Source organism: Epinephelus moara, chromosome 17 (genome assembly GCF_006386435.1).
Source record: "Epinephelus moara isolate mb chromosome 17, YSFRI_EMoa_1.0, whole genome shotgun sequence".
In the NCBI taxonomy this organism is placed as follows: Eukaryota; Metazoa; Chordata; class Actinopteri; order Perciformes; family Serranidae; genus Epinephelus; species Epinephelus moara.
The window spans coordinates 7,362,383-7,384,562 of NC_065522.1; the positions used below are offsets into that span (position 1 = coordinate 7,362,383).

The following is a 22,180-nucleotide window of genomic DNA, read 5'->3' on the forward strand; positions in this document are numbered from 1 at the left end:
CTTTCTGGCTCAATCAGTGCTTATTTAAGAAACAGGCCTGCACATGACTGCGACGTGTGAACTCAAATGTGTGCTTATCGGCTCATCTTGTGTCTTTGTGAGCTCTTAGTTAAGTATAATTATGTGAATCTCTGCTTAAGCATGTTTTGTCCTAAAGCCACTGCTATCCTGAACTTGAGCAATGCAGGAATATACTTTTTTGTTGCTTAAGCAAGACCATACTCGTTCTATCAGTGTATGATTGTTTAAAATTGATTGTCAGCTGTTCTACTATCTCCTGTCTTTTGTCCATCTTCCTTTTTTGCCTGGATGTTTTCAGACCCGGGCAACAGCCAAATATTTTATCAAAATGCCCTGTTCTTTGAATGTTTTTTTTTTATTGGCCTTCAGCCACACTTCTATTTTCCCACCTCTGTACTTTGCCCGTCCTTCAGCTCACCTCAGCAGGTGACTCTCTGTTCGTGATGCACCAATAATCCCTTTTTTCACATTCACAACTAATTACAATAGCTGAGCTCTATCGACAAAGCACTGAATGATTTATTGCTCAGGCCATTTGATTTGGACCATTAGACATTAGATGATTAAAACACAATCCAGCTTTTTCCATTAAAGATGTGTGTCATCCTTTTTTGGGTGCAAATAGGCAGAAAATCTAAGTAGATGCTTTAGTTTCAGGCATTTTAGTCTTAGCTCTTGACAAATTGATCCACACTAATTAAAATCTATTGATAACAGCACCGTCTTGCTCCGATGTCAGTTATTTGGAGCTGTAAAAATGTTGTGTGGACATTATGTTCTTTCTCAGTTGTGAGAACCGAAACACTTTAACAGCCAAACAATCTCAGCTATGCCTGTGCTCACATTTCCTGCCTAGTGGTGTGTGATGTGTGTGTGTGTTTGTGTGTCTGTAACTTGTCATTGCACATATTTTGTACCTGTGTCACTGTGCCAAGTCCACCAGCATGGGGTAATAGTTTTAATGGAGCGCACACATTTTACAGAAACACACACACTCATCCACTCTATAATGCAAACACATATAGCCACTCAGCAAAAACACACGTTCCCGCTTGGACTGACCTCAATACAGTAAAACCCAAGCCAGTCTCACTCTCCATTTGTCAAATGCTGACACGTGGTTAGTGGCCCCTGGCAACAGATATCAATGCACCGAGGCACCCTTAAGCAGCGGTATGAGATGCGCCAGGTGAAGACACTTTTTGATGCTTTGATCAACTGCTGTAGCATAGAGAGTGAGAAAGTCTGCATAGGGCGAGTGGGAGTGGTGGCTGATGGGTCAAACAAACCCGGACTTTTACTCGGGAGACCATTCTGAAAGTCAACCAAGTTATTTGTGCTAATATTAGAGTTGTTCCAATATTGATACCAGTTTTAGAAATGCCTTTGATACCACCTAAAATGCTGGATAGCATATCGGCGAGTACACAAGTCTATGCACCAGTCCCATACAATGTCATTTACTGATAAACTCTGAAGTAGTTTCACACCCAGATAATACAGCAGCCTATTCGCATGCTCAAATGTCGGAATGGGTATTGGGAAGAAAAGAATGGTATCGGAAAATCTCAAGCCAGTATGTCTAGTATACTACGCTAGTAACATATGTCATGCAACGTTACAATTTCTAGTCAAACTGTGCTGTTAAGTTTATTTTCTTTTGAAACATAACCACATACCTAATGTTGCCTAAACCCAAAGAGGTAAGCCTAAAAACATTTTATACCTGCGTTATTTAAAAGAGAGACTGTATGTCTTTAACAAGCTGAAACTGTACATTTCCTGTGAAAACTGAAGTATATTTAGGAAAAGACACAATTCACATAATGAGCGTAAATTGACACACTGTCTCTGACGCTGGAGGGATACCTAGAGCATCACAGTTTGACATATAGGGCCACTGACCATAGCCTATTTGATGAGGTGGGAGTGGTAATGTGGTGGCAACCCAACAATAAGTGCAGATAGATATGGAAAGTAAAGACACATAGTGTTTGTGTAGTAGCCTAGTAGTGTCAGATTTGATCCCTGTAGATCACATGTCAACCTCCCCTCTGCACTAATCAATAAAAAGAACTTACAAGCACAAAACATAAAAGAAGAGGTAGATGGAGTGTAAAGGTCTGGTTTATTCAGTCAAAACAGGGACACGCACACACGAGGAAACTGGAGTGAGTGGTGACATTGTTCAGCGCCACGCGGCCTACTTTTCCTACTCCTTCCTCATCCTCCTTCCTCCATCCTGCCTGCTTCAGCCATCACTTCCCTCTGTCTCCAACTTCCTTTTTCCCCCCTCCTCATCCCCCGCACCATACCCAGCCAAAACATTGTCTTTGTCTTTGTAGGAAAACGGGCGAGTAGCCATCCTGAAGTCCGACTATTTTTATCCTTGTTTGTTACTGCGGCAGTAGGAAAGCAAAAGTGGCTATTTATCATCCATCATCAGCTTTTGGTAGCCTTTCTGTAATCCTTTACATTTCAGTCACTTTCTTCTCCATCTCCGTCTCTCTCTGGCCTCACTCACACACATACTTACACACACAGTTTACACAGATCCTATCACAGGAATCAGCTATGTAGTGTGTTATCACTGGAGGACATGCTGTGTAATCCCTGTAGGTGGCCTCTGTGACCTACTTACACATGAAGCTCCCCACATTAAAAAGACATTGGCTTATATCCACCTTATTATACCCAGTATGGACCTGTATTATCATTTCATTAGCTCTGTGTCTATAAGTGCTGAGAGTTACATGATCCTATCTGCATTTGTCTGGTGGCTGTTTCTCTGGTTTTACGCCCACACCCCCTTTTTTTCTTTTTATATCTGCATAGTTCATCTTTCACTGTGTGTAGCCTGTAACTGCATTATGTGTGTCTCACAAGTAAATCACAGTTGCAGTGTGGGAAGTTTTAAACTGAGTAGAAGTCAGTTAGAGTACTGTGAAATCAAGCCAGTCTAAAATAAAAGCAGTAGACACACAATGAAGATTTTATCTCTAGTTTCTGACCAGACTTCCCAGGAGAAACCCTGACTTTGCTTCAATGTGCTCTCCCGCATCACTTCCCTTTCCAAAGACATTTACAGTTGCCATGATAGGCCTTTTTATTGTAATACAAGGACGCTGACCTACTTGTTTGTGTGTAGCTTATGTTTTTCCTGTAAGGCCGCTGTATCTGGCATTTGATCTGTCCGAGCCTGCAGCCGCTGTACACAGCCCCCTGTGAGAGGAATAGTACTATGACCTACACGTACACATAAATACGCTCTCATACTGTCACATCTCATTCTGCTCTGTTCTGCAGGCAGCCTCCAGACAGACAGAGCGTCTGTCTGTTGCTCTCTCGCTGTCTCAGCCTCATTGTGGTTGTGTGAATCATATTCACAAGCTTGTCAGTAAGAGTATAATTAAGTTTAAAGACCACAGTAAAATAGATCTATATTAGGGTTGGGCGATTTGAAGAATATCTTTTATTGGAGATTGGCTGAGTACACTGCAGGTTGTTTTTTTGGTGGGGGAAATTTTGTCATTTTATTTTGCTAATTCAATGGTCTGCCTCCAAAGAACGAGAGCTGCTGCCAGCAACGGCAAAGAGAGACAGCGGAGAAAAACAGCATGTATCGCCAGCATATTTTCACATTTAACTCAGAAACTGAATTTAATATTCAAAACTATGTCTTCGTTATTGTGTAATCACCTGAAACTATCAATCACTGTATTTTCATTACCTTCGAATGAGCCATTTTTATCCACATACAGCATGGGTCCTCTTCCACGGTGTCCGCCATGTTGTTCTACAGTAGCCCAGAATGGACAAACCAAGCACTGACTCTAGATAGGGTCATTCACGTTCTTGCGTCAGCCACCATAGTTCTCCTACACACTTGGCACACAGTAGAAGTTTGAGTTGGCTGCAATCTGCAACCTAGATGGCACTAAATCCTGCGTACTACACCTTCAAGGGTTTATTTTGACCAAACCAGAGTTGGTGATTACTGGAACAGTGGAAGGTCTAACCAAAAAAAAGTTTGTTTAGTTTAAAAGAAGTGTGTTTTAAGGCCCAAACATACTCGGGCGGAAGGTGGAGCAGACTCCGCGGATATCCGCCCAGACTAAAAGCGGACGTCCGCAAGCCCTGTGTGCGCAAAGCCCAGATTTTACGACCGCGCGGACTCCGCTCCGCGCACCAGTGTACACAAAAGACTGCTCGGCATGTATTTTTCACATCGCGGGGATTTTTCACGGACATTTTTACAGGAAACTACAACGCGGAAGTGCGCTCGACTATGGAAGCCCAAATGACTGCGGACATTCCTCGCGGAGTCTGCTCCGCTTATAGTACGCCCGAGTCTGTGAGCACCTTTATGATGAGTTAACAAGGCAATTAAACCAGTCCTAGTCAGGTGAAAGAAAGAACCCTCAAATCAGAAGGTGTACAGTTGTATTTTTCTGTTTAACAAGGAAAGTAGGTGTAACAATATTACCTTTCTGGACATTTTGTGAGTTCGGCCAAACCACCCCTGGTGGTCATGGACGCAATAAGAACACATTGAACACAAGTGTAAATGCAGCTGTGTTTTTCAATCTACGTACGACAACCACTGACCAACTGTTCAAAAACCAGCGTGACCATTAGCCAGTTAGCGAGCTAAGCTACTAGCAAGAAAGCAGCAACAAAGCTTATGGATATTCATGACTCTCGTGGATGGAGTCAAGATGCGATCAAGTGTCTGCTTGCAGTTTGGTCTGACAAAAGCATACAAGTAAAAAATGGCAATTTATATTGCAATGGAGCAAATGGTGGAGAACAGCTACAACCGTTCATTTTTTTTTTGAGTCCTACAGAGTGATCGAATCTCAATCAAATCTAAGTGTGGATCCTGGAGAAACATTTTTATACCAGGTGTAAATGTAATCATGTTAAATCATATCTAGATAAAACCTGGATATGACACATTTTATGTGCAAGGTGTAAAGGGAGTCTGTATGGCAGTTTATAGTTTGTTTCTCAGATGATGCAGGTGGTTGAAGCTGAGTAAAATTTTGTGATGTTTAATTCCACTTACACTAAAAATGATGCTGAAAATGTTTTTCCCTGTAAACAAAATCACTTGAAGCTGAGGTGCATTGTAACTTTAACAGGTGTCAGAGCCATGCAGCATACGTTACAGTGGTGATCTACCTTGGTACCTTGAAAGAAGAGCTATGAATAAGTATTGTTCCTCCAGTACAGTTTCAGACACCTAAAGACTACATATCATGGAGCACTGACGGTGTTCTGGAGGCTCCTGGTAGAGCAACACCGTACTCTTTGTGTTTGTCTCCTCCCCAGCTGTATCTGTTACTTGCACATGTATCCCTATAAAGTTGCACAGTGATGTGTTTAATGTATCAAACATCCAAACTGCTGATGTCTTGTGTTTGTACTGAGAAGATTCCTGGTTCAGGGTAAATCAGATTTTCCTCTTTGAACAGTCCCACACTGCACTGCTTTGTTTACAACCCTGCAGTGTGTGCCAATATCTCGTAGGCACTTTTTAGTCCAGATCACATCTGCAGCCAACAGCACAAACCCCCTCCAGACTCCAGACTAGTTCAGTAAGTCAGTCTGGAAGATTGTTTTGGAAATCCTCCCTCGTGATTCCCTGCTCTCTTTGTGTCTCCTCTCTGAAGCCCGTCTTCCGGCCTTTTTCAAAATCCCTCCCTCCCTCCCTCTCCCTCTCTCCTCGCTCCACTCAGCTGCTCCCTCTTCTCGATGTGCTCCTTAACCTCTTACCTTCCTTCCTCTTGGTTTTCCCTTCCCCCCCGGCAGTTTTAACAGTCTGTCTCTCAAATCATTTTCAAGTAAGCTGTATTAAATGGAAGCCAAAGTGTATCGCTTTTCAGGAACGGCAATTAGTACATTACATTTACCTTGTGAGACCGCCACAGAGATACAAAGTAGAAATCAAATGCTGTTAATATGACAAATGATGAGCTACAAAGTTGAAAAATAATGTTGATTTTCTCTTTTTATCAGCGCCACATGACTGAGCAGTTATAGTAATAAAAAAAAAATCCAGTATCGTTTCCTTTGTCTTCACGCCTTTCTCATGCTTTGTGCCATAGCTTTCTTTACTGCATGTGGTAGCACATGGAGCCCACATGTTGTGCAGATCAGTCTTTGTGTCAGACTTAACAGCCTGTATGTGTGTGAGTGTTAATAACAGACAGCGTCAGTATGTCTGCAGTGCGAGCATGTGTGCACCTTTGTGTCTGTCTGTCTGTCTGTCGGAGCTTTAATTTTTAAATTCTGTAAGAATACCGGATTATGTGTCTTTGTGTGTGCATGTCTGTGAGTAAGTGTGTTAATGGTGTACTTTGGGTGTACTTTGTGTGTGTGTGTGTGTGTGTGTGTGTGTGTGTGTCAGTATTTTTTGCACATTTTTTCCTGCGTTGCTGCTGTCTGTGCGTCAACTTGTCCATTTGTGTGTGTGTTTAACTCTGCTGACAGTAAGTCTGTCTGTCACCTCCAGTCTCTATCTCACACACACAGGCTGTCCTGCTCAGAATTAAATCCTCGTACCCCACCCTTTACACACACACACACACACACACACATTTCATCCAGCTCAGACTTATTAATGCTCATTTTTATAATTCTTTAATCCATGTGTGTGTGTGTGTGTGTGTGTGTGTGTGTGTGTGTGAGTGAGGTGTGTGTAACAGAAAGGATGTGTGTGATGTTAAGGACTTGCCACTTGAAAAAAAAAAAAAAAAAAAGTGTGATGTTAAGGACTTGCCACTTGAAAAAAAAAAAAAAAAAAAGCACCATTCGGTTAATGTGACACACGAATGTGCACACACAGCATGCTGTGCCTGTCTGTCTGTGAGTGTACATGACTGTGTGTGTGTGTGAGATGGAGTAGGGGGCAGTTGGGCAGGTGCAGAGACAGCTGGTGCGGGCAACTCTAACCGAGGGGGAGGACGAGAGCGAGGGCGAGATTCCTAGAGAATGACATGAATATAGGGTAGCAATTGAGCTGCAAAAGAGGGGGAAACGAGTGTTTGTACGAGTGTGTGTGTGTGTGTGAGTGTGCTGTTGCCAGTGGTGAACCGCTTTGATAGCACACACTGAGCTAGTGTGTTTGAGTGAGACAGATGGAGAAACAGAGAAAGAGAGGGAGACTATTAAACCACTTTATATAGAGCAACAGATTAATCAGAAAAAGGAATTGATTGGCCTGAGGGAGAGGGCGTGGCGAGAAGGGGAAGGAAAGAGACAAAGATGAACTTACAGTGAACTCACTTTTCACTTTTACTTATTTAATAAGCCAAATATCTCTACACTAGAGGCAAGGGTGCTCTTAACCTTCATATTAGAGGTCAGCTTATCAGTATCAGGCGATAATTGCTTTGCTGAAATTAAAAGTGCATTAGTGTGCATTCTCCTTTATTGCAGCTATTTCTGTTTAAACGTGAATTACAGGCCAATTCTCTCTGCTAAACAGCTTCAGTGATTCAAAGAAGCAAATTTGACCCTTTTGAGATTTACAGCAGCGTGTTTTCACTTTAGGCAGCAGCGTGACAGTCAGCAGATTACAGGCAAGCTCTCAATAATGTTCTCGCCGTAGTATTAAGCAATAGTTCGACATTTTGGGAAATACGCTTTTTTGATTTCTTGCCCAGAGTGAGATGAGAAGATCAATACCACTCTCATATCTGTCTGCTAAATATAAAGCTTCATCCAGTAGGAGGTTAGCTGAGCTTAGCATAAAGACTGGAAACAAGTGGTAGCAACTGGCCTGGCTCTGTCCAAGGATAATAAAATCTGCCTTGCTTCCAGTCTTTATGCTAAGCTAAGCTAAGCAGCTGCTGGCTGTAGATTAATTTGTAACTGACAGACATCAGAATAGTATCAATGTTCTCATCTAACTCACAACAAGAAAGCAAATGTGTTTCCTAAAATACCTACTATGGGTGGTATCAATAATAGAGTCAAATGTGTCAGCATTGACCATATGTTTTTTAGTCCTGCTCTTTTCTGTTAATGTTTAAAGTGTGCGTCTTTGTGTGCCTTTGTGTCATGGCTCCATATAGAGCTGCATCAATTAGTGGATTAGTGACAGAAACTATTTTGATATTGATTAAATGCAGAAAGGGAATTCCTAAAGTAATAATACAAAAATATTCAAGATTTCCAGCTTCTCAAATGTCAATATTTTCTGGTTTTCTTTGTCTTCTAGTCAAACAAAATGAGGCATTAGATGACATCACCTTGGACTCTTCAAACTTGTGGCATTTTTCACAAATTTTTGGATAAAAATATTAAGCGAGAAAATGGTCCGCAGATTAATTTATAGTGTTTATTGTGAGATGCAGGCCTAATGTAGTTCATCAGAGTGTAGCACCCTTGTTGAAACACAGTCACCCCACCTCTGCTGATGTTCACTGGGATTTTAAACATTGAAGTGAAGCTGTCATTTGTGTTGCGAACATTGGTGGGTTATTAAAAGTGAAGAACTGAAATTTGCTTTCTTTCTACAGAGCAAGCATTTTCACAAACTGTGTGCATGTAGGCAAATTCATTTTGAATTTAAATGGACATTCTTGAAAAATATTAGCTGTTTGAAAAAGTCTAGTTTCTTTGTCTCCTCTCTTCTGTCACGGACAGCATGTTGGGTAATGGAAGGACACCGCCCTCTAGTGTTCACAAATGGACATTCATCAGTCGCCGCACCACGTCATACAGAGACAGAAAAGACTGCTGGTCAATTTGCAGACAACCACATAACATAAACACAGGGACTAAGAATAGAAAGAATGGTGAGGGTTTATATCCATCGTTGCATCCATGTACCCATACTACCATACCATTTAGTATACCAGAAAAAGATTTAGTATGTCCCAATACAAAAATACCAGGATGTAATGCTTCACATTCTGATTCATGCAAGCCATCATGCTTTTATGGCTATTCTTATGCGCAGTCCTCTGTGCAGCGGAAGATACGTCAAATCCACTGAGGCACAGACAGATGACAGCTCACTAACAGCTGACGGAAGCCATAAGATAATCATATAGATTAACAGTAACAACATAAGGATGTCAGAGGAACACGTAATTTTGTTGTCATGCATGTTAGAGTCTACAATGTATGTAGTTATCACATAAAAGTTAAAACTACCAACATTGCAAAATGGCAGCAAAGCTCAGCAAATTGTGTTTTGCATCTCTGAGGTAACGTTAAGATCTGCCATATTTTAGATTGCATACTTTTCTTACTTCAAAGTTCGCGCTACAGACTGAGACGGATACATTAGCAAGCACAAATGTCCCAATTGTATGCGTACTCCATGCAACAGTGTCTTACTTACCTAAAGTTTGAAGAAAAAGTATACACTATGGGATTCACTAAAATGTGTGAGCACTCTGACAGTGAGCTGTAGAGGCTGGAGCAAGTCGTTGTTTTGTAGTCTCAAGACAGGCAAGTCCCAAGTCACAAATGTGTCCCAAATTATTTCCCCAAAGGAAAAATTTTTCAACATTTGTTTTATCTAATAAGACAAAATTTTCAGTCTGTTCATCTCACACCAGCCATTTTTTGCAGCAGTATAATGTATGTAGTGGACTGAAAAAGCAATTGTTTATAATTTTCTAGTAGGCTACCAAAGTTTTTATTGGTATTTGTCATATTAATGATTTAGACAATTAAAAAAAAATCGACACTTGGCACTGTGTGACGATACAATATTGCCATACAAAAATATTGTGATACTATGCTGTATCGGTTTTTATTTTTCCCCACCGCTAGTTCACATACTGCAATTCAACTTTTGTTAACCTCTGCATATTTTTTGCATGCAAACAGTTTATCTTTGGTATCATTTGCCGCATAGTAATGTGGTTCTTTGGTTCAAACAGAGTGGATCTTTGAATGAATAATGTTAATGTCAGCTGATTCAGGAAATGAATTGATTCGTGGTACACTTTTTAAACAACATTCTTTTTTATCTCTGGGTGTTGGAGCAAGGTATTTCAGTATTCTCAAGTCAAAAGGCTCAAGTCCAAGTAAAGTCTTGTTAAAAGTCCAAGCAGAGGTGCAAGTCTTCTTTGATATCGTGTAGTCCAAAGTCATCATGTTTGTGATACGAGTCTGACTCGAGTCAAAGTCATGTGACTTGAGTCCAGCAGTGTTACCCAACCAAACATGATCACTTTTTTTTGTAAATACATTTGGAATTGTGTCTCTTAATGTGCTCTCCTCTCTTCTTCTTTTGCTGTTACAGGAGGAGGCCATTCCCGAGCTGGAGATAGATGTGGATGAGCTGCTGGATATGCCCAGTGACGTTGAACGGGGAGCCAGGGTCAAGGTAGGCCACAAACATAAGCTTGTGTCAAAGCATGCAAGGACTCACAGATGCAAAAGGCCAGATGTATATTAATACCTTCTTTCACTTTTTTACAGGATTTACTGGTTGACTGTTTTAAACCTACTGAGGTAAGAGATTTATCCTTCTTCCTTCCTGTCTCCCATCCTCCTCCTCTGACACTTTACCTCTGTATCTATGTTCTGCAGATTTTTTGTTCTCTGAATCCCCCTCATGTGTTTTGTCCCACCTGTCTCCCCGTAGGACTTCATCTCAGAGCTGCTCGACAAGATCCGAGGGATGCAGAAGCTCTCCACGCCTCAGAAGAAATGATGGCGTCCCTCCTCATCCTCAACCCCCCTCATCCTCCCACCCACCTCAGCCCTCACCTCTCGTCTTCCTACCGTGCTTTCCATCTTTTTAGTTTGACATCTTCCATCGCGAATCCTCATGAAATACTTTAACTAAACCTTGTTTCCTCTTTTTGCACACCCTCCACGCTAAAACCCCTTTCTTTTTCTTTTTCTTTTAATCTCTTCCTTGCCTGGGTCCAGCCACATAAATCGCTTTTACTTTTCATTTTTTTGTGACCTTCCCTTGCTGTTTGTTGGACCTCCTTCTTAAAAAAAACATCATTAAAGAAGGAAAAGTAAAGAATGCAAAAAACAGCAATAAGCGATTCATCGGTTTGAATCCAGGCACTCTCCTTCTCTCTCTTTTTTCACTCCTGCTCCTCCTTCACCCTTTGTTTGGCTTTACTCCTCTTCCTCACCAAGCTCTTCATCCTCCCACCCTCCCTCATATCACCCTCCATCTGTCTGAGGAGGAAGAGAAGAGGAGCCGAGTCCCATAATTACTGAGAGCGGAGCGGCTGAGAGTGGGAAGAGGCACGAGAGAGAGAGAGAGAAAGTCTGCAACAGCCAAGAGAAGAGTGGAAGGGTGAACGACGAAGGTGGAAACAGCCAATCGGCTTGAAGCAGGGCCTAATCATTGCTTATGTCTCTACCAATGAGATTCCTTATTTTGTTATTCGTGAAGGGGGTTAAACTTGTAAATGATCCTGCTAGCAACCATGATTCTTTTGATAAGTTCAGTTTGAGGGCGTGGGGATATTCACTTGACTTTAGTTTTTTAATTAGTTAACTTTATAGGGGGGGTCAGTACAGTCTTTTCAGATAATCCCCCCCTTTAATCAGAGGCATTTGCTACAGTGGTGCATTTAAAGACTGTCTTTTTTTGTGTGTGTGGATCTGTTGAAAAATCTGCACTATGTCATTTTGGGAAGAAAATCAGAACCTCTGACCACAAAGAATAATGTGTGGTGTATCTTTAGCAACAAAGAGGGAAATCTGATCCCTGGAAATAGTGGTTGAACCTTTAAAAAGTCACTGGTTGGCTGTGGTGGTCATACGGCCCAACTAATTTTAGACTTAAAATCTTCCTTTGAGGCTAGAGTAGAAGTAGGTTCTCTTAGGTCGGGTGTGCGTGAATAGAAATCCAAGTCTTGGGGGGAAAAAAAAGAGTGTTTTTCTTTCCTCAAATGCGTAGTGCAGTCGTAAGAGAGGCTCTTCAGAAGCCACTGCTGTCCAGCCTGCACATACACACGTTTGTGCGTCTGTGTGTCGCTAAATGCTACGTGTTGCTACATAATGTACAGCAACATTCATAATAGGAGTGTTTTTTTCCTGGCCTGTATATTCTGCTGTTCTGTACGACAAACTTGATTATTAGGATAGGACTGGTTCCTGTTTTGTTTTGTTTGTTTTTTCAGAATGCATTTTGTCACACACACACTGACAGTCCGACAGGGGGACCCAGAACAAAGCTGCCTTGTTTTTTTGTATCACCCTCCCCCCTCTCTATGCGTCTCACTTCTCTCCCTTTAGCTTAGAAATTATTTAGTCTGCCACATTGTCTGTGTTAGGCAGATGTCAATTCAGAGTAGTCACCCGCACATGGAAACTCCAGAGCTCTGTGTTGCTGTTGCGCTGGCCTCTGCCTGTCAGTAGACCCACCAATGAGACGTCTGAATGGGACGGCTGGAGGGAGGGAGGCCACTGTTTTACATTGAAGCTGTCTAAATGCATTCACCCTTCTCTTTCTTTCTCTCACTCACACACACACACACACACACAGGCCACCCTAGAGGCGGGCAAAACGGAAACACATTAGTAAACACAGCTGCCTCTCACACAGATGTGCACACACACACACACACACACACATACACTCCAAGTGCTGACACACTCCAAGTGCTGAGAGAGAAAGGGATAGAGACAGACAGGTCCATAGATGTCACAAGAACTGTGTGTTTCCCTGCTGCAGCTGCCAATCATCTCCAAGAGTAAGCCATCTGTTTCTCATTGTGAGCCAATCAGAGCTGAGACCGAAGCCCATTGGCCAATTGGAGAAGCAGCAGCGTTTGCTATGATTCCTGCAACCAATTGCTAACACCTGCGGTGACAGCAGACCTCCACTGTCTGTCTCTTCCTCTCTCAGTGCCAACACACACACACACACACACACACACCCACACACACACAATGGCCCATTTTCATCTTGCTGCTCTGTCATTTCTCCCTGGCATCCCCTCTCTCCTCCTCCTTCCACCCTTTTCCATCCTTTTGTCCACCCTCCCTCCCTCTATCCTTTCTTCAGCCCCCCCCCCCTTTTTTTAAAAACAGATGTTGCCTTAGGTATTATTTATGTTACACAAACCAAATAAACGGGAGACATTCATTTTTAAAAAGGTAACGCAAACACTTGTGTTACTGAGCAGAACTGCGGCACGTGGAGAATCTCGGATCTTCTGTCGCTTTTTTTTTTTTTTTTTTTTTTTTTTGGAAAAACAAAATGAGATTCTGTTGTTTTTTTTTAGGAGTGTTTAATACTTAGGCCTTGATACAGTGATTTTGTTTAGATAAAACAATGTTCTTTACATTTACCATTTGAATACTGCTCTGTTTTTATTGTGATCATGACACTTCTTGATGCCAGGCCTTGGATTAACATGTAGTCGAACGAAAAATCCATTCAGATACACTTTGGTGCGATTGCTTTTGCCTTCCTGGCAGCGTTTCCAAATCAAGCACGGTCTGCATTTTCTTTGGAAACATGGGATTGTACCAGGCAAGCTCAATCAGTAGGTGAATTCGAGTGGATTTTCATTTCTAAATCCAGGTTTGGATTATACCTTCTTAGACTGTTATTGAGAAGTCTGTTTTTTTACTGTTGGGGAAAATTGCAAAAAAATATATATACTGATTATCATCATTGAGGCTAAATACAAGAGCTAAACCATGCGGATTGAAGGAGGGGAGGTGTTTTTTGGACAATGATTAGATCAAACCAACAAACAAATGTAGCAATATCAACAACAGGTCTTGTTTTTGCCCAATTTTGTTACACTTTTATGCAACTTTAATAAAAACATGTAAAATGGACTTATTGTTTGTCTTTGTTGGGTTTGTCAGTTGTGTGCTTCAGATGACCTAGAGAGCCTTATAGATGATCACACCGCAGTATATTTGCTTGTATTATGTTCAACAGAACATCCCTTTTTAATTTGATATTCATCAGTGTGCAATTTATTCACTAAACTAACTTAACCCCACAAATAAACTCTTTATAGTTTTTTGCATGGAAGACATTTGGACTTAGCAGGTTAAGCACAGGTGTAATTAATAACAAGAGCATTGGCTCTGTTCCATTAAGTGTCACTGTAAGTCAGTGACACACAATCAAAGGAAAGGGAATGCAGACATAATTAATGTTATTAGCTCCACCTGTGGTATTCCTGCAGTGACATGCCAAAATGTCTGCCATGAAAAGGCCTATTGTCCAAATGATATGAATTCCACCATTATCATTTGTGTGGCTCTCCAGACATTTTGCATTACGTTGGTGCCATCTTGTGGCTAATTGCAGTACGAACACCACATTTGTACCCTACTGAGAAGCAGGAGTGGTCTCTGATTAGTCTGATGTTCTGATCACAAGGTAGTCAATGTAAGAATGATGCTTAACACCACTAATATAATGACTGCTAGAGTAACAACTTTAGGAGGAGTTAAGGGCTCAGCTTGGATCCATGGATGGATCCAAGGGGCCCACAGTTTCAGGGGGAACTATGGCCTTCACTTGCAAAATTTAAGATGTCAAATTAATATTTAGCAACCAGGAAGAAACTCAAAATAACCACAAAGAGATGCAAAATATCTTCAAAAAGACACAAAATAACAACAACAAAAAAATGTCACAAAATGTCTAAAAAGTGGCACACAAAAACAAAAATAAGACAAGTTACTTCAAAGAGACACAAAATTACACCATTAAGACACAAAATTACCACAAGGAGACACAAACTGACTACACACAATGCAACAAAAAAGGACACACAACTACCATAAAAAGATGCAGAACGACTACAAAGAGACGCAAAACCACCACAAAGTCTGCAAGTCTTGCTCCTGTGTAGGAGAGGTGGTGGGCCCCTCTGCATATCTGTGCCCAGGGGCCCATTGTCTCATCATCTGCCCGTAGTTGGATCTTTTTTTTTATGTTTGGTTTGAAATGTATGTAACACAACAGGTGTTTTACACATGCATATTATGAATAAAAAGTTACATCACAGAGGCCTTGATTCACACCCTCAATATCAGGTCAGCTAGGCCACTATAAATAAATATGAATCATTAAGAATAACTCTGAAAGATAGATTTCTTATTTTGTATTAAAATGTATTATTTTTGTTTTTGTTTTGTTTTTGTTTTGATCTTAATGTTATGTATGTTGGTATTTTTGGCTATTGAAGCCTGCAATTACTGTATTTAATGTAGTGTGCATGTGATCTCACTTGAGAGGTCTGGCCCAGCATCATTATATTATATTATATTATATTATATTATATTATATTATATTATATTATATTCGAAAAAAATGAAGATGCGCGGTATTTTTATAAGGTCTACTCTACTGGCTAATTCTGGTGGTTTGCAGCGCCAAAGTGGACTGTGATTGGTTACTAGACACGCTTCAGCATTTTTGATTGGACAAGCGATGTTCCGGGATCGTCGCTCCTATTGGCCACTCCAACAGTCCGGCTCAGCGCTGATTGGTTGAATTCACGGGCTGTAGAGTCCGGCAAAGTGTCGAACCGAAGATTGAAGTGAGGAGGAAGTACTTTTTAAAATGGAAATACAGCAAATGATACTTTAACTTTCTACAGCAGAGCGGAGGGAGAAGGTGAGCGGGCTCTTGTGGTCACTGTGTTGTCCGGTAAAGGAAACGTTATGCGTTTACAAACAGCATCGCCTGCCTGTCTGTCTGCATGGACGGATAACGTTACTTATTAATCCGTGTACAGTTGGAGGAGAGGGTCAGTGTGAAAGCTACTCTGGTGATGCCTCAGCGTACATAATGGCACTTAAACGCGTATTATATTGTTAACAACCAACTACACGCAGAGAAAATACCTGCCATTGAATAAACTTAAACATTGTGACAGTGTGATGTGATGAGCAGTCATTCCCTCGCTGTGTGGGTTCAATTGTTAGCTAGTGTTGCACTTGACTTCACTGGGCTTTATTTGCCGCTAATTTGACATGAAAACGCAACAACGAGTCTCGGTTAATTTCTTGGGGGTTGTATGTGAATGTACTGACAGGATAAATGGCTTCAGGCTCAGCTCAGGACGTTCGTTTGGTGTAAATACACCGACGGGTTCATAACGTTCACCGTCTTACTGTATGACATCACGGAAGCTGCCAGTGGTCAAGTGTGCAGATTAAAATGAGTCATCCGGTAAGGTATCAAAATAAAAGCCCTGTAAATGAGTGTAGCAACATCTCGGAGAAAATAAACAGTTTGTATTTTCAACTTTTTAATTATTTTACATAGAGCGTCACCAACGTTGTGTAAGGTAAAATATGTTTTGCTTATTCTTTTGCATTTCATCGAACAAAGTCGGGTAACTTCCGGTCGTGTGCTGTGTTCTTTTCCAGCTGACTTGACAGAGATACGGAAGCCATACGGTAGCTCGGTGTCCCGCGGGCTTTCCACTGTAAGTATATTCACATTAATGTCAGTCTGCACAACAAGCTACAAGTCACAAATAAAACGAGAACAGACCAACATGGGAATATGTTTTCCCCTCTGTCTGCTTTCTGTGTGCTTTCATGTGGCATTGGTTACTATTATTGCCACCCAGCTGCAGTGTTGTCATTTACCAGTGTCACCCATACTGAGTAAGTAGTAGTCGTGAAATCAAGGAAATCAACATTGTCAGTAAAGACGGTTGCGTTTCATTTAAATTTGCTCTGTGTACAGAAGAAGAAGAACCTAAAATAGCTATTTTAAATCTAGGCTCCCACTGCATTTCTCCAGTAGTGGACACATACATTGTTCTATTTTACAAGTATTGCAACTGTGATATAAATGGCAATACTTCCTCATGCAGCTATTTTATATGTTTCTATTTTTAATAAGGACATCCAAAACAAAATGGTGTTTAAAAACATTTTTTTTAAATCAGCAAAGAAGTCTTTCTACGTTCTTTGAGGGGAACACTACCTAAATTAAGAGCTCAAATATGTTAACTTATTTCCATGGCCTTGGAAAGTTCAATCAGTTTTTGTGAACATGAGCTACTCTCTCTCTCAGCTTAAAACCAGAGAAGTAAGTGTCAGACTTGTGATGTCATCAAGTATAAAGACTGGAGCTGCCCCATGGACAATGAATAAGAGACTGATTTTGTGGACCCACAGAATGTGTGTTTTCTTTTTATATCCATTCATTTATTAATTCAGTATCTGTAACTGCGTATCCTGGTACAGGGTCGCCGGGGGCTGGAGCGTATCCCAACTGATACTGGGCGAGAAGCGATGTACACCCTGGACAGGTCGCCACACTGTCACAGGGTTGACACATAAAGAGACAGACACCCATTCATGCTCACATTCAAGCCAACACTTTTGGCAAACACTATCACCACTGTTCACCAGAATGACAGATGAGATTAAAAAAACAAATCCATCCCATATCATATGAACACAGTACTGATTTCTGTACTGCTTAAAACAAATAAGGACCCTACTCACTGTACTAGTCTCAGACCCATTTCCTTGATTAACACAGATATCAAAATCATCAGCAAAGCACTGGCAACCTGACTTGAATCAGTTATCTCATCCCTCGTTCACCCAGACCAAACAGAATTTATTAAAGGCAGACTTTTAATAATCATTTATTTAATGGATCACAACATTCTACAACACTCCAAGGGCAGCAGTTACGACTAACAACCTCATTTCACAAAGTTTCACACTCCGTAGAGGCACCAGACAAGGATGTCCGCTCTCACCCTCACTGTTTGCACTTCTTATTTAACTATTAGGAGCAGCATTATGTCAAAACAGCAACATTACAGGTATCCGCACCAATAACATAACGCATAAAATTATCTTATATGCAGGTGATGTACTCATATACTCAGAACATTCCCCTCTACAACATCTTTCCCAATTTGTAGTCTGTGGAGCAGCTCCAGACTTTATATTTGATGACATCACAAATCTGAGTTTAAGCATTTGGGAGGGTTGTTTATGATAACTAAAATTATCAAGAAAAATAATAAATGTAATCAAGCGATCTTAATTAGAATATTTACTAATGGTAAACATTTTTTGTACTATGTGATATTCAATAATCAATGGAATAGCTCAGCAAGAGAAAGAACAAGATTTGGTTGACTTATAAACCTTTACCTTTGTGGTATAGTTAATGTGTGTCTACATGTTTCGAAGCCAGGCCTGTCCACCCAACCGCCTGTGACGGTGCCGGAGGACGAGATGGAGGCAGCAGGAGAGGCACAGCTCCCTGAGGCCAACGGAGTGGTGGAGAAACCAAGAGAGGATGGTGGAGGTGCAGGAGGAGAGGAGACCATGGAGGAGAGCACGGAAGAGAGGGAGAGCGACTTGGATGATAGTGAAGACGAGGAAGAGGAGGAAGAAGAGGAGAGTTCGGGTAAAATCCAAGAGCTTTGCGGAATTGTTGCCTGATTAGATGCAATGTCTCTGTTTTTCACTGTTTGTGTCTTGTCTCCTTCGTGAAGAGATGGACGATGAAGACTGTGAGCGAAGGAGAGGAGAATGTATTGATGAGATGATGGATCTGGAAAAACAGTTTCATGAGCTGAAAGAGACGTAAGTTGAAACATAATCTCAGTAGTATGAAGAAAAGCAGAAAAAAAGAAGGGAAGACTGACTGCACCGTGTGACTGCAGGTTGTTTCGGGAGCGGCAGAACCAAGTGAAAGTGAAGCTGGATGAGGTGCTGACAGGGAAGGCTGGAGAATACAGAGAACCACTGATTGCACTACAGGACAGCATGCAGATACGGACACAAGTAGCTGGTAAGTGAAAACACACACACGGAACCCGACATGCTCAGATTTGGAACAGCCCGAGCTTCTATCTCATGGCGTACACTACAGTTTCCTTTAACCACAGTGGAATGATGTTCAAATTTATAGTTAATGTGTGACTTTTTTGGATGAATGTCACCTGCACACAATATGCATCCCAAACAGACCTGAAAAACTTACCAGGAGATCTGTTACAGTTTGCATTGTATTACTTTTGTCATACATTTTCTAGCACACAAAGTGGACTTTACATCTTTTACAAGGTGTGTGTGTTTTCTCAAGTCTAACGTAGCATGATATAGCTTCTGACCACTAGGTGGGGCTGATTGACAAACATCAATGTCTCAGGCAGCTTGATGGGACTCCAGAAGATCCCCTGTGCTAAATATAATCTGCAGACTGGAGGGTGATTGTAGCCTAAAGTATGATTTGATTGATTTCAAATGCTATGTAAGGGCACTTTAAAGGGAATTTTTTATTCCTACACCTACAGCAATGTCTTTTTGTATTCTGCCCATTATAGTTTCTTTAGCTGTGTTCATATAGAAATGGTCTGTGTTTGGTCTTTGCTTTGATTAGTGAGTGGGCGTTAAATGATGCTAGTATCATAAAGGTCAGGCTGTGTTTGTTTCTGTCAACTTCTAAAAGCAACTAAAACCACAAAAAAATCTATAAATATCCACTTTCTGTCTTAAACATCCTCTCTCTGTCTCTGTCTGAAGGAGTGTACAAAGAGCTGTGTCTGCAGGTGATCAAGCACAAGTACGAATGTGAACAACAAGGAGCAAAGCAGCACCTGGAGGTAATTAACAAACATACTGTACAGCAGGCATGTTCAAAGTCTGGCCCGGGGGCCAATTGTGACCTGCGGGTGGATTTTAAATGGCTGCTGTTTCAAAATATACGAGGCTATATGGAAATTGGTTAATCAAGCTAGCTAAATCGCATTTTTTCCCCTTCACCTCATGATGACAGGACTATCATATAGATTGTAGGCATGCACGTAGGCAGAACTAATGTGTTTTCATACACACACAGTAAACAAGTAAACATCTGGTTACCTAGCAATGAATAAAAATGAACCATATGATGCAAGCAGCAGCTGGCCCCCAAGTATTCAAATGATCTAATCTGGCTTCCGTTAAAAAGTTTGGACACCCTTGCTGTACACTGCATAGGGACACTCGTACACATTAGCCATTGTCACTGAGCAAAATGAACACATGACTAAAACTGTGTTTGTGTATTTGTACTGTATGTGTGGTACAGAGTGAGCGGATGATGCTGTTCGATACCATGAAGACTGAACTGCTGGAAAAGATAAGAAGACTGGAGGAGGACAGGCAGAATATAGACCTCACCTCAGGTACAGCTAAGATGTCATTATCATTATTAGTCTTGCTGATGTGAGGAACAACATGAATCTACTGTACTTTTGCTGCCATTGTTAAGAAATGAATCTGAACAGTGAGGCAAGTTATGTAATAAATGCTGTATTTAATTCCAGAGTGGAGCGATGAGATGAGGGGCAAGAAGTGTAAAAGGAAGAACCTGCTGGGTCGGTCGGAGAGGAAAAAGAAAGTAGCTCTGGTTTCAGGTAAACCTTCCCCTTTTTCTGCGCTCCCCCCTACCTCAACATCCCCTTTTACCTTTCATTCAAAAACATTTAAGCCCCGTTTCCACCAAGCAGTTCGGTACGGTTCACTTCAGTACTCCCTCTCTGTCTCACAGGGCCTTTCATCGTCTACATGTTGAGAGACATTGACATCCTTGAAGACTGGACTGCTATCAAGAAGGTGAAAAATGACTAGCTATGTCTCCATTTCAGCTCCCACGTGTCTCAGCTGTTGCACTACACTATCATTTCAGTGTTGACATTACACTAAATTACAATGAATAAGTAACTGATAGTCACAATGCTACACTACATACACACTCCAACAAATAAACCAGCTAAATGTGTGATTTCTCTGTGTGCATTTCAGGCAAAAGCAGCACTGTCACCACTAAAAAAGAAAGTTGAAAGTAAGTCTACCTGTTTGCATGTACAAACACCTTACTGTTGGGAGATTTTCTCTGTAACCCATTCTCATTTTGTCTTTCAGAGCGGTGATAGGAGGAAGACCTTACCGAAGACCAATGGCAAAGAAACCAAACTTCTCACACACACACATTCCCAGCTACTTCCACTAACAGTCACGGTTTTGTCCCCACTGCATCACCCAGAAGATTACTGTGTTGTTGTTTTCCTGCACCCTTGACCCCGGCAACCAACCTCCCTATTGCTTGTCTGTTATCTATTGCTATTTAAAATAAGTTCTTAATGATATGGCGACTATGTATTTATAGAATGATTTATAATGGTGATTAAAATTTTAATCTTTTGTGACACAAGGGTTTGCTTGTTTGTGCGATCAGTTCCTTCTCAGGTGTTTATGAGTGCACACACACACACATTCAGGCTTTTGTGAAAGGATGAAAATGTTTCTTTAGGCAACTGTAATATTTTCCAAAATAAACTCCATGATGTAAATTTACTTATATAAATGTCAATGTATACATGATTAGTGGAACATCACACACCAGGCACCATATTCACAAAACTTACTAGCACAAAGAGTTGCTCCAATTTCCAACAGGAAATTCTAAAAAAAGTACAGAGTTGGGATGTTGTCTTAGAATTTCCCCTTAAAGTTTAGACAAGGTCCTTATAAAGTTATTCACAGAGCATTTTAGACCTTAAAAGAGCTCCTAAGGTGAAAAACTGTTAGAAGTAAGGAAGAGGACTTTTTAGAGGCTTAAGAGTTTCTTAAGCAGAGGAGAAAATGGTGGATCATTTAATTTCCACTGGGTGTCCACACCTTGCAGGCTCACAAAAGGGTGTGTCTGTGACAACCAATCACACCTGTTAAAAGAATGTGTCACACCTAGCAACAGGGTCAACCACACCTCCTCACTAAGGTAAAAGTTTCTGTCCCTTCCTTAGTAAGAGTTGCTCTGAGAACTTTCCTAAATCACTCCTAAGCTAAGATTCCTTACTAAAAATGTTTAGGCTAAGTTAGGAGCTCTCTGAGAGTTTTCTAAGACTGTTTGTGAATACGGCCAAGAAGTTTTGTCAGTGCCTTACCAAAAGGTTCCACCCATTTTGTTTTAAGATAGAAGTCTGATGCAGATTCTGTTATACTGAAGCTGCTGGTTGACAATATTTTGCACAGTATTTTCAACTGTATTCTAGTCAGGGTGGAAAAGCCTCTGAACCAAGTATCTGCTCACTGTTTAAACTGCTCCTGGATCTTCTTAGTCCTCACAAGTGCATCAGTGTTGGTGCACAAAGTCATCTGTTGAGCCAGACTGGACCCTTTGGCAGGCCTGTTCTGGCCCCCAGAC

The 22,180-nt window shown here is 41.1% G+C and overlaps 2 protein-coding genes across 2 annotated transcripts in view; both read left to right on the plus strand.

Moving 5' to 3' along the window:
* Positions 1-13,813, plus strand: part of ppp1r14bb (protein phosphatase 1, regulatory (inhibitor) subunit 14Bb) — a 30,325-nt gene extending 16,512 nt beyond the window's left edge. The window contains exons 2-4 of the mRNA XM_050067141.1: positions 10,292-10,375; positions 10,471-10,503; positions 10,637-13,813. Coding sequence (XP_049923098.1) covers positions 10,292-10,375; positions 10,471-10,503; positions 10,637-10,705 — 186 coding nt within the window. The 3' untranslated portion in view covers positions 10,706-13,813. The remainder of the gene's footprint in view (positions 1-10,291; positions 10,376-10,470; positions 10,504-10,636) is intronic.
* On the plus strand, positions 10,705-21,181 carry brms1 (BRMS1 transcriptional repressor and anoikis regulator). Its single transcript, XM_050068045.1, has 11 exons — positions 10,705-10,777; positions 16,375-16,433; positions 18,175-18,394; positions 18,483-18,573; positions 18,654-18,781; positions 19,516-19,595; positions 20,063-20,159; positions 20,301-20,390; positions 20,525-20,589; positions 20,779-20,818; positions 20,899-21,181. Exons 1-11 carry the CDS (start codon positions 10,705-10,707, stop codon positions 20,904-20,906), a joined length of 951 nt encoding a protein of 316 aa, XP_049924002.1. The 3' UTR covers positions 20,907-21,181.
* Positions 21,182-22,180: the final 999 nt, after the last annotated feature.

Coding starts and splice junctions, on each gene's coding strand:
- brms1 (XM_050068045.1), top strand. CDS start 10,705: ATGGCGTCCCTCCTCATCCTCAACCCCCCTCATCCTCCCACCCACCTC. Junction 10,778..16,374: donor TCACCTCTCGTCTTCCTACC/GTGCTTTCCATC, acceptor GTTCTTTTCCAG/CTGACTTGACAGAGATACGG. Junction 20,590..20,778: donor ACTGGACTGCTATCAAGAAG/GTGAAAAATGAC, acceptor TGTGCATTTCAG/GCAAAAGCAGCACTGTCACC.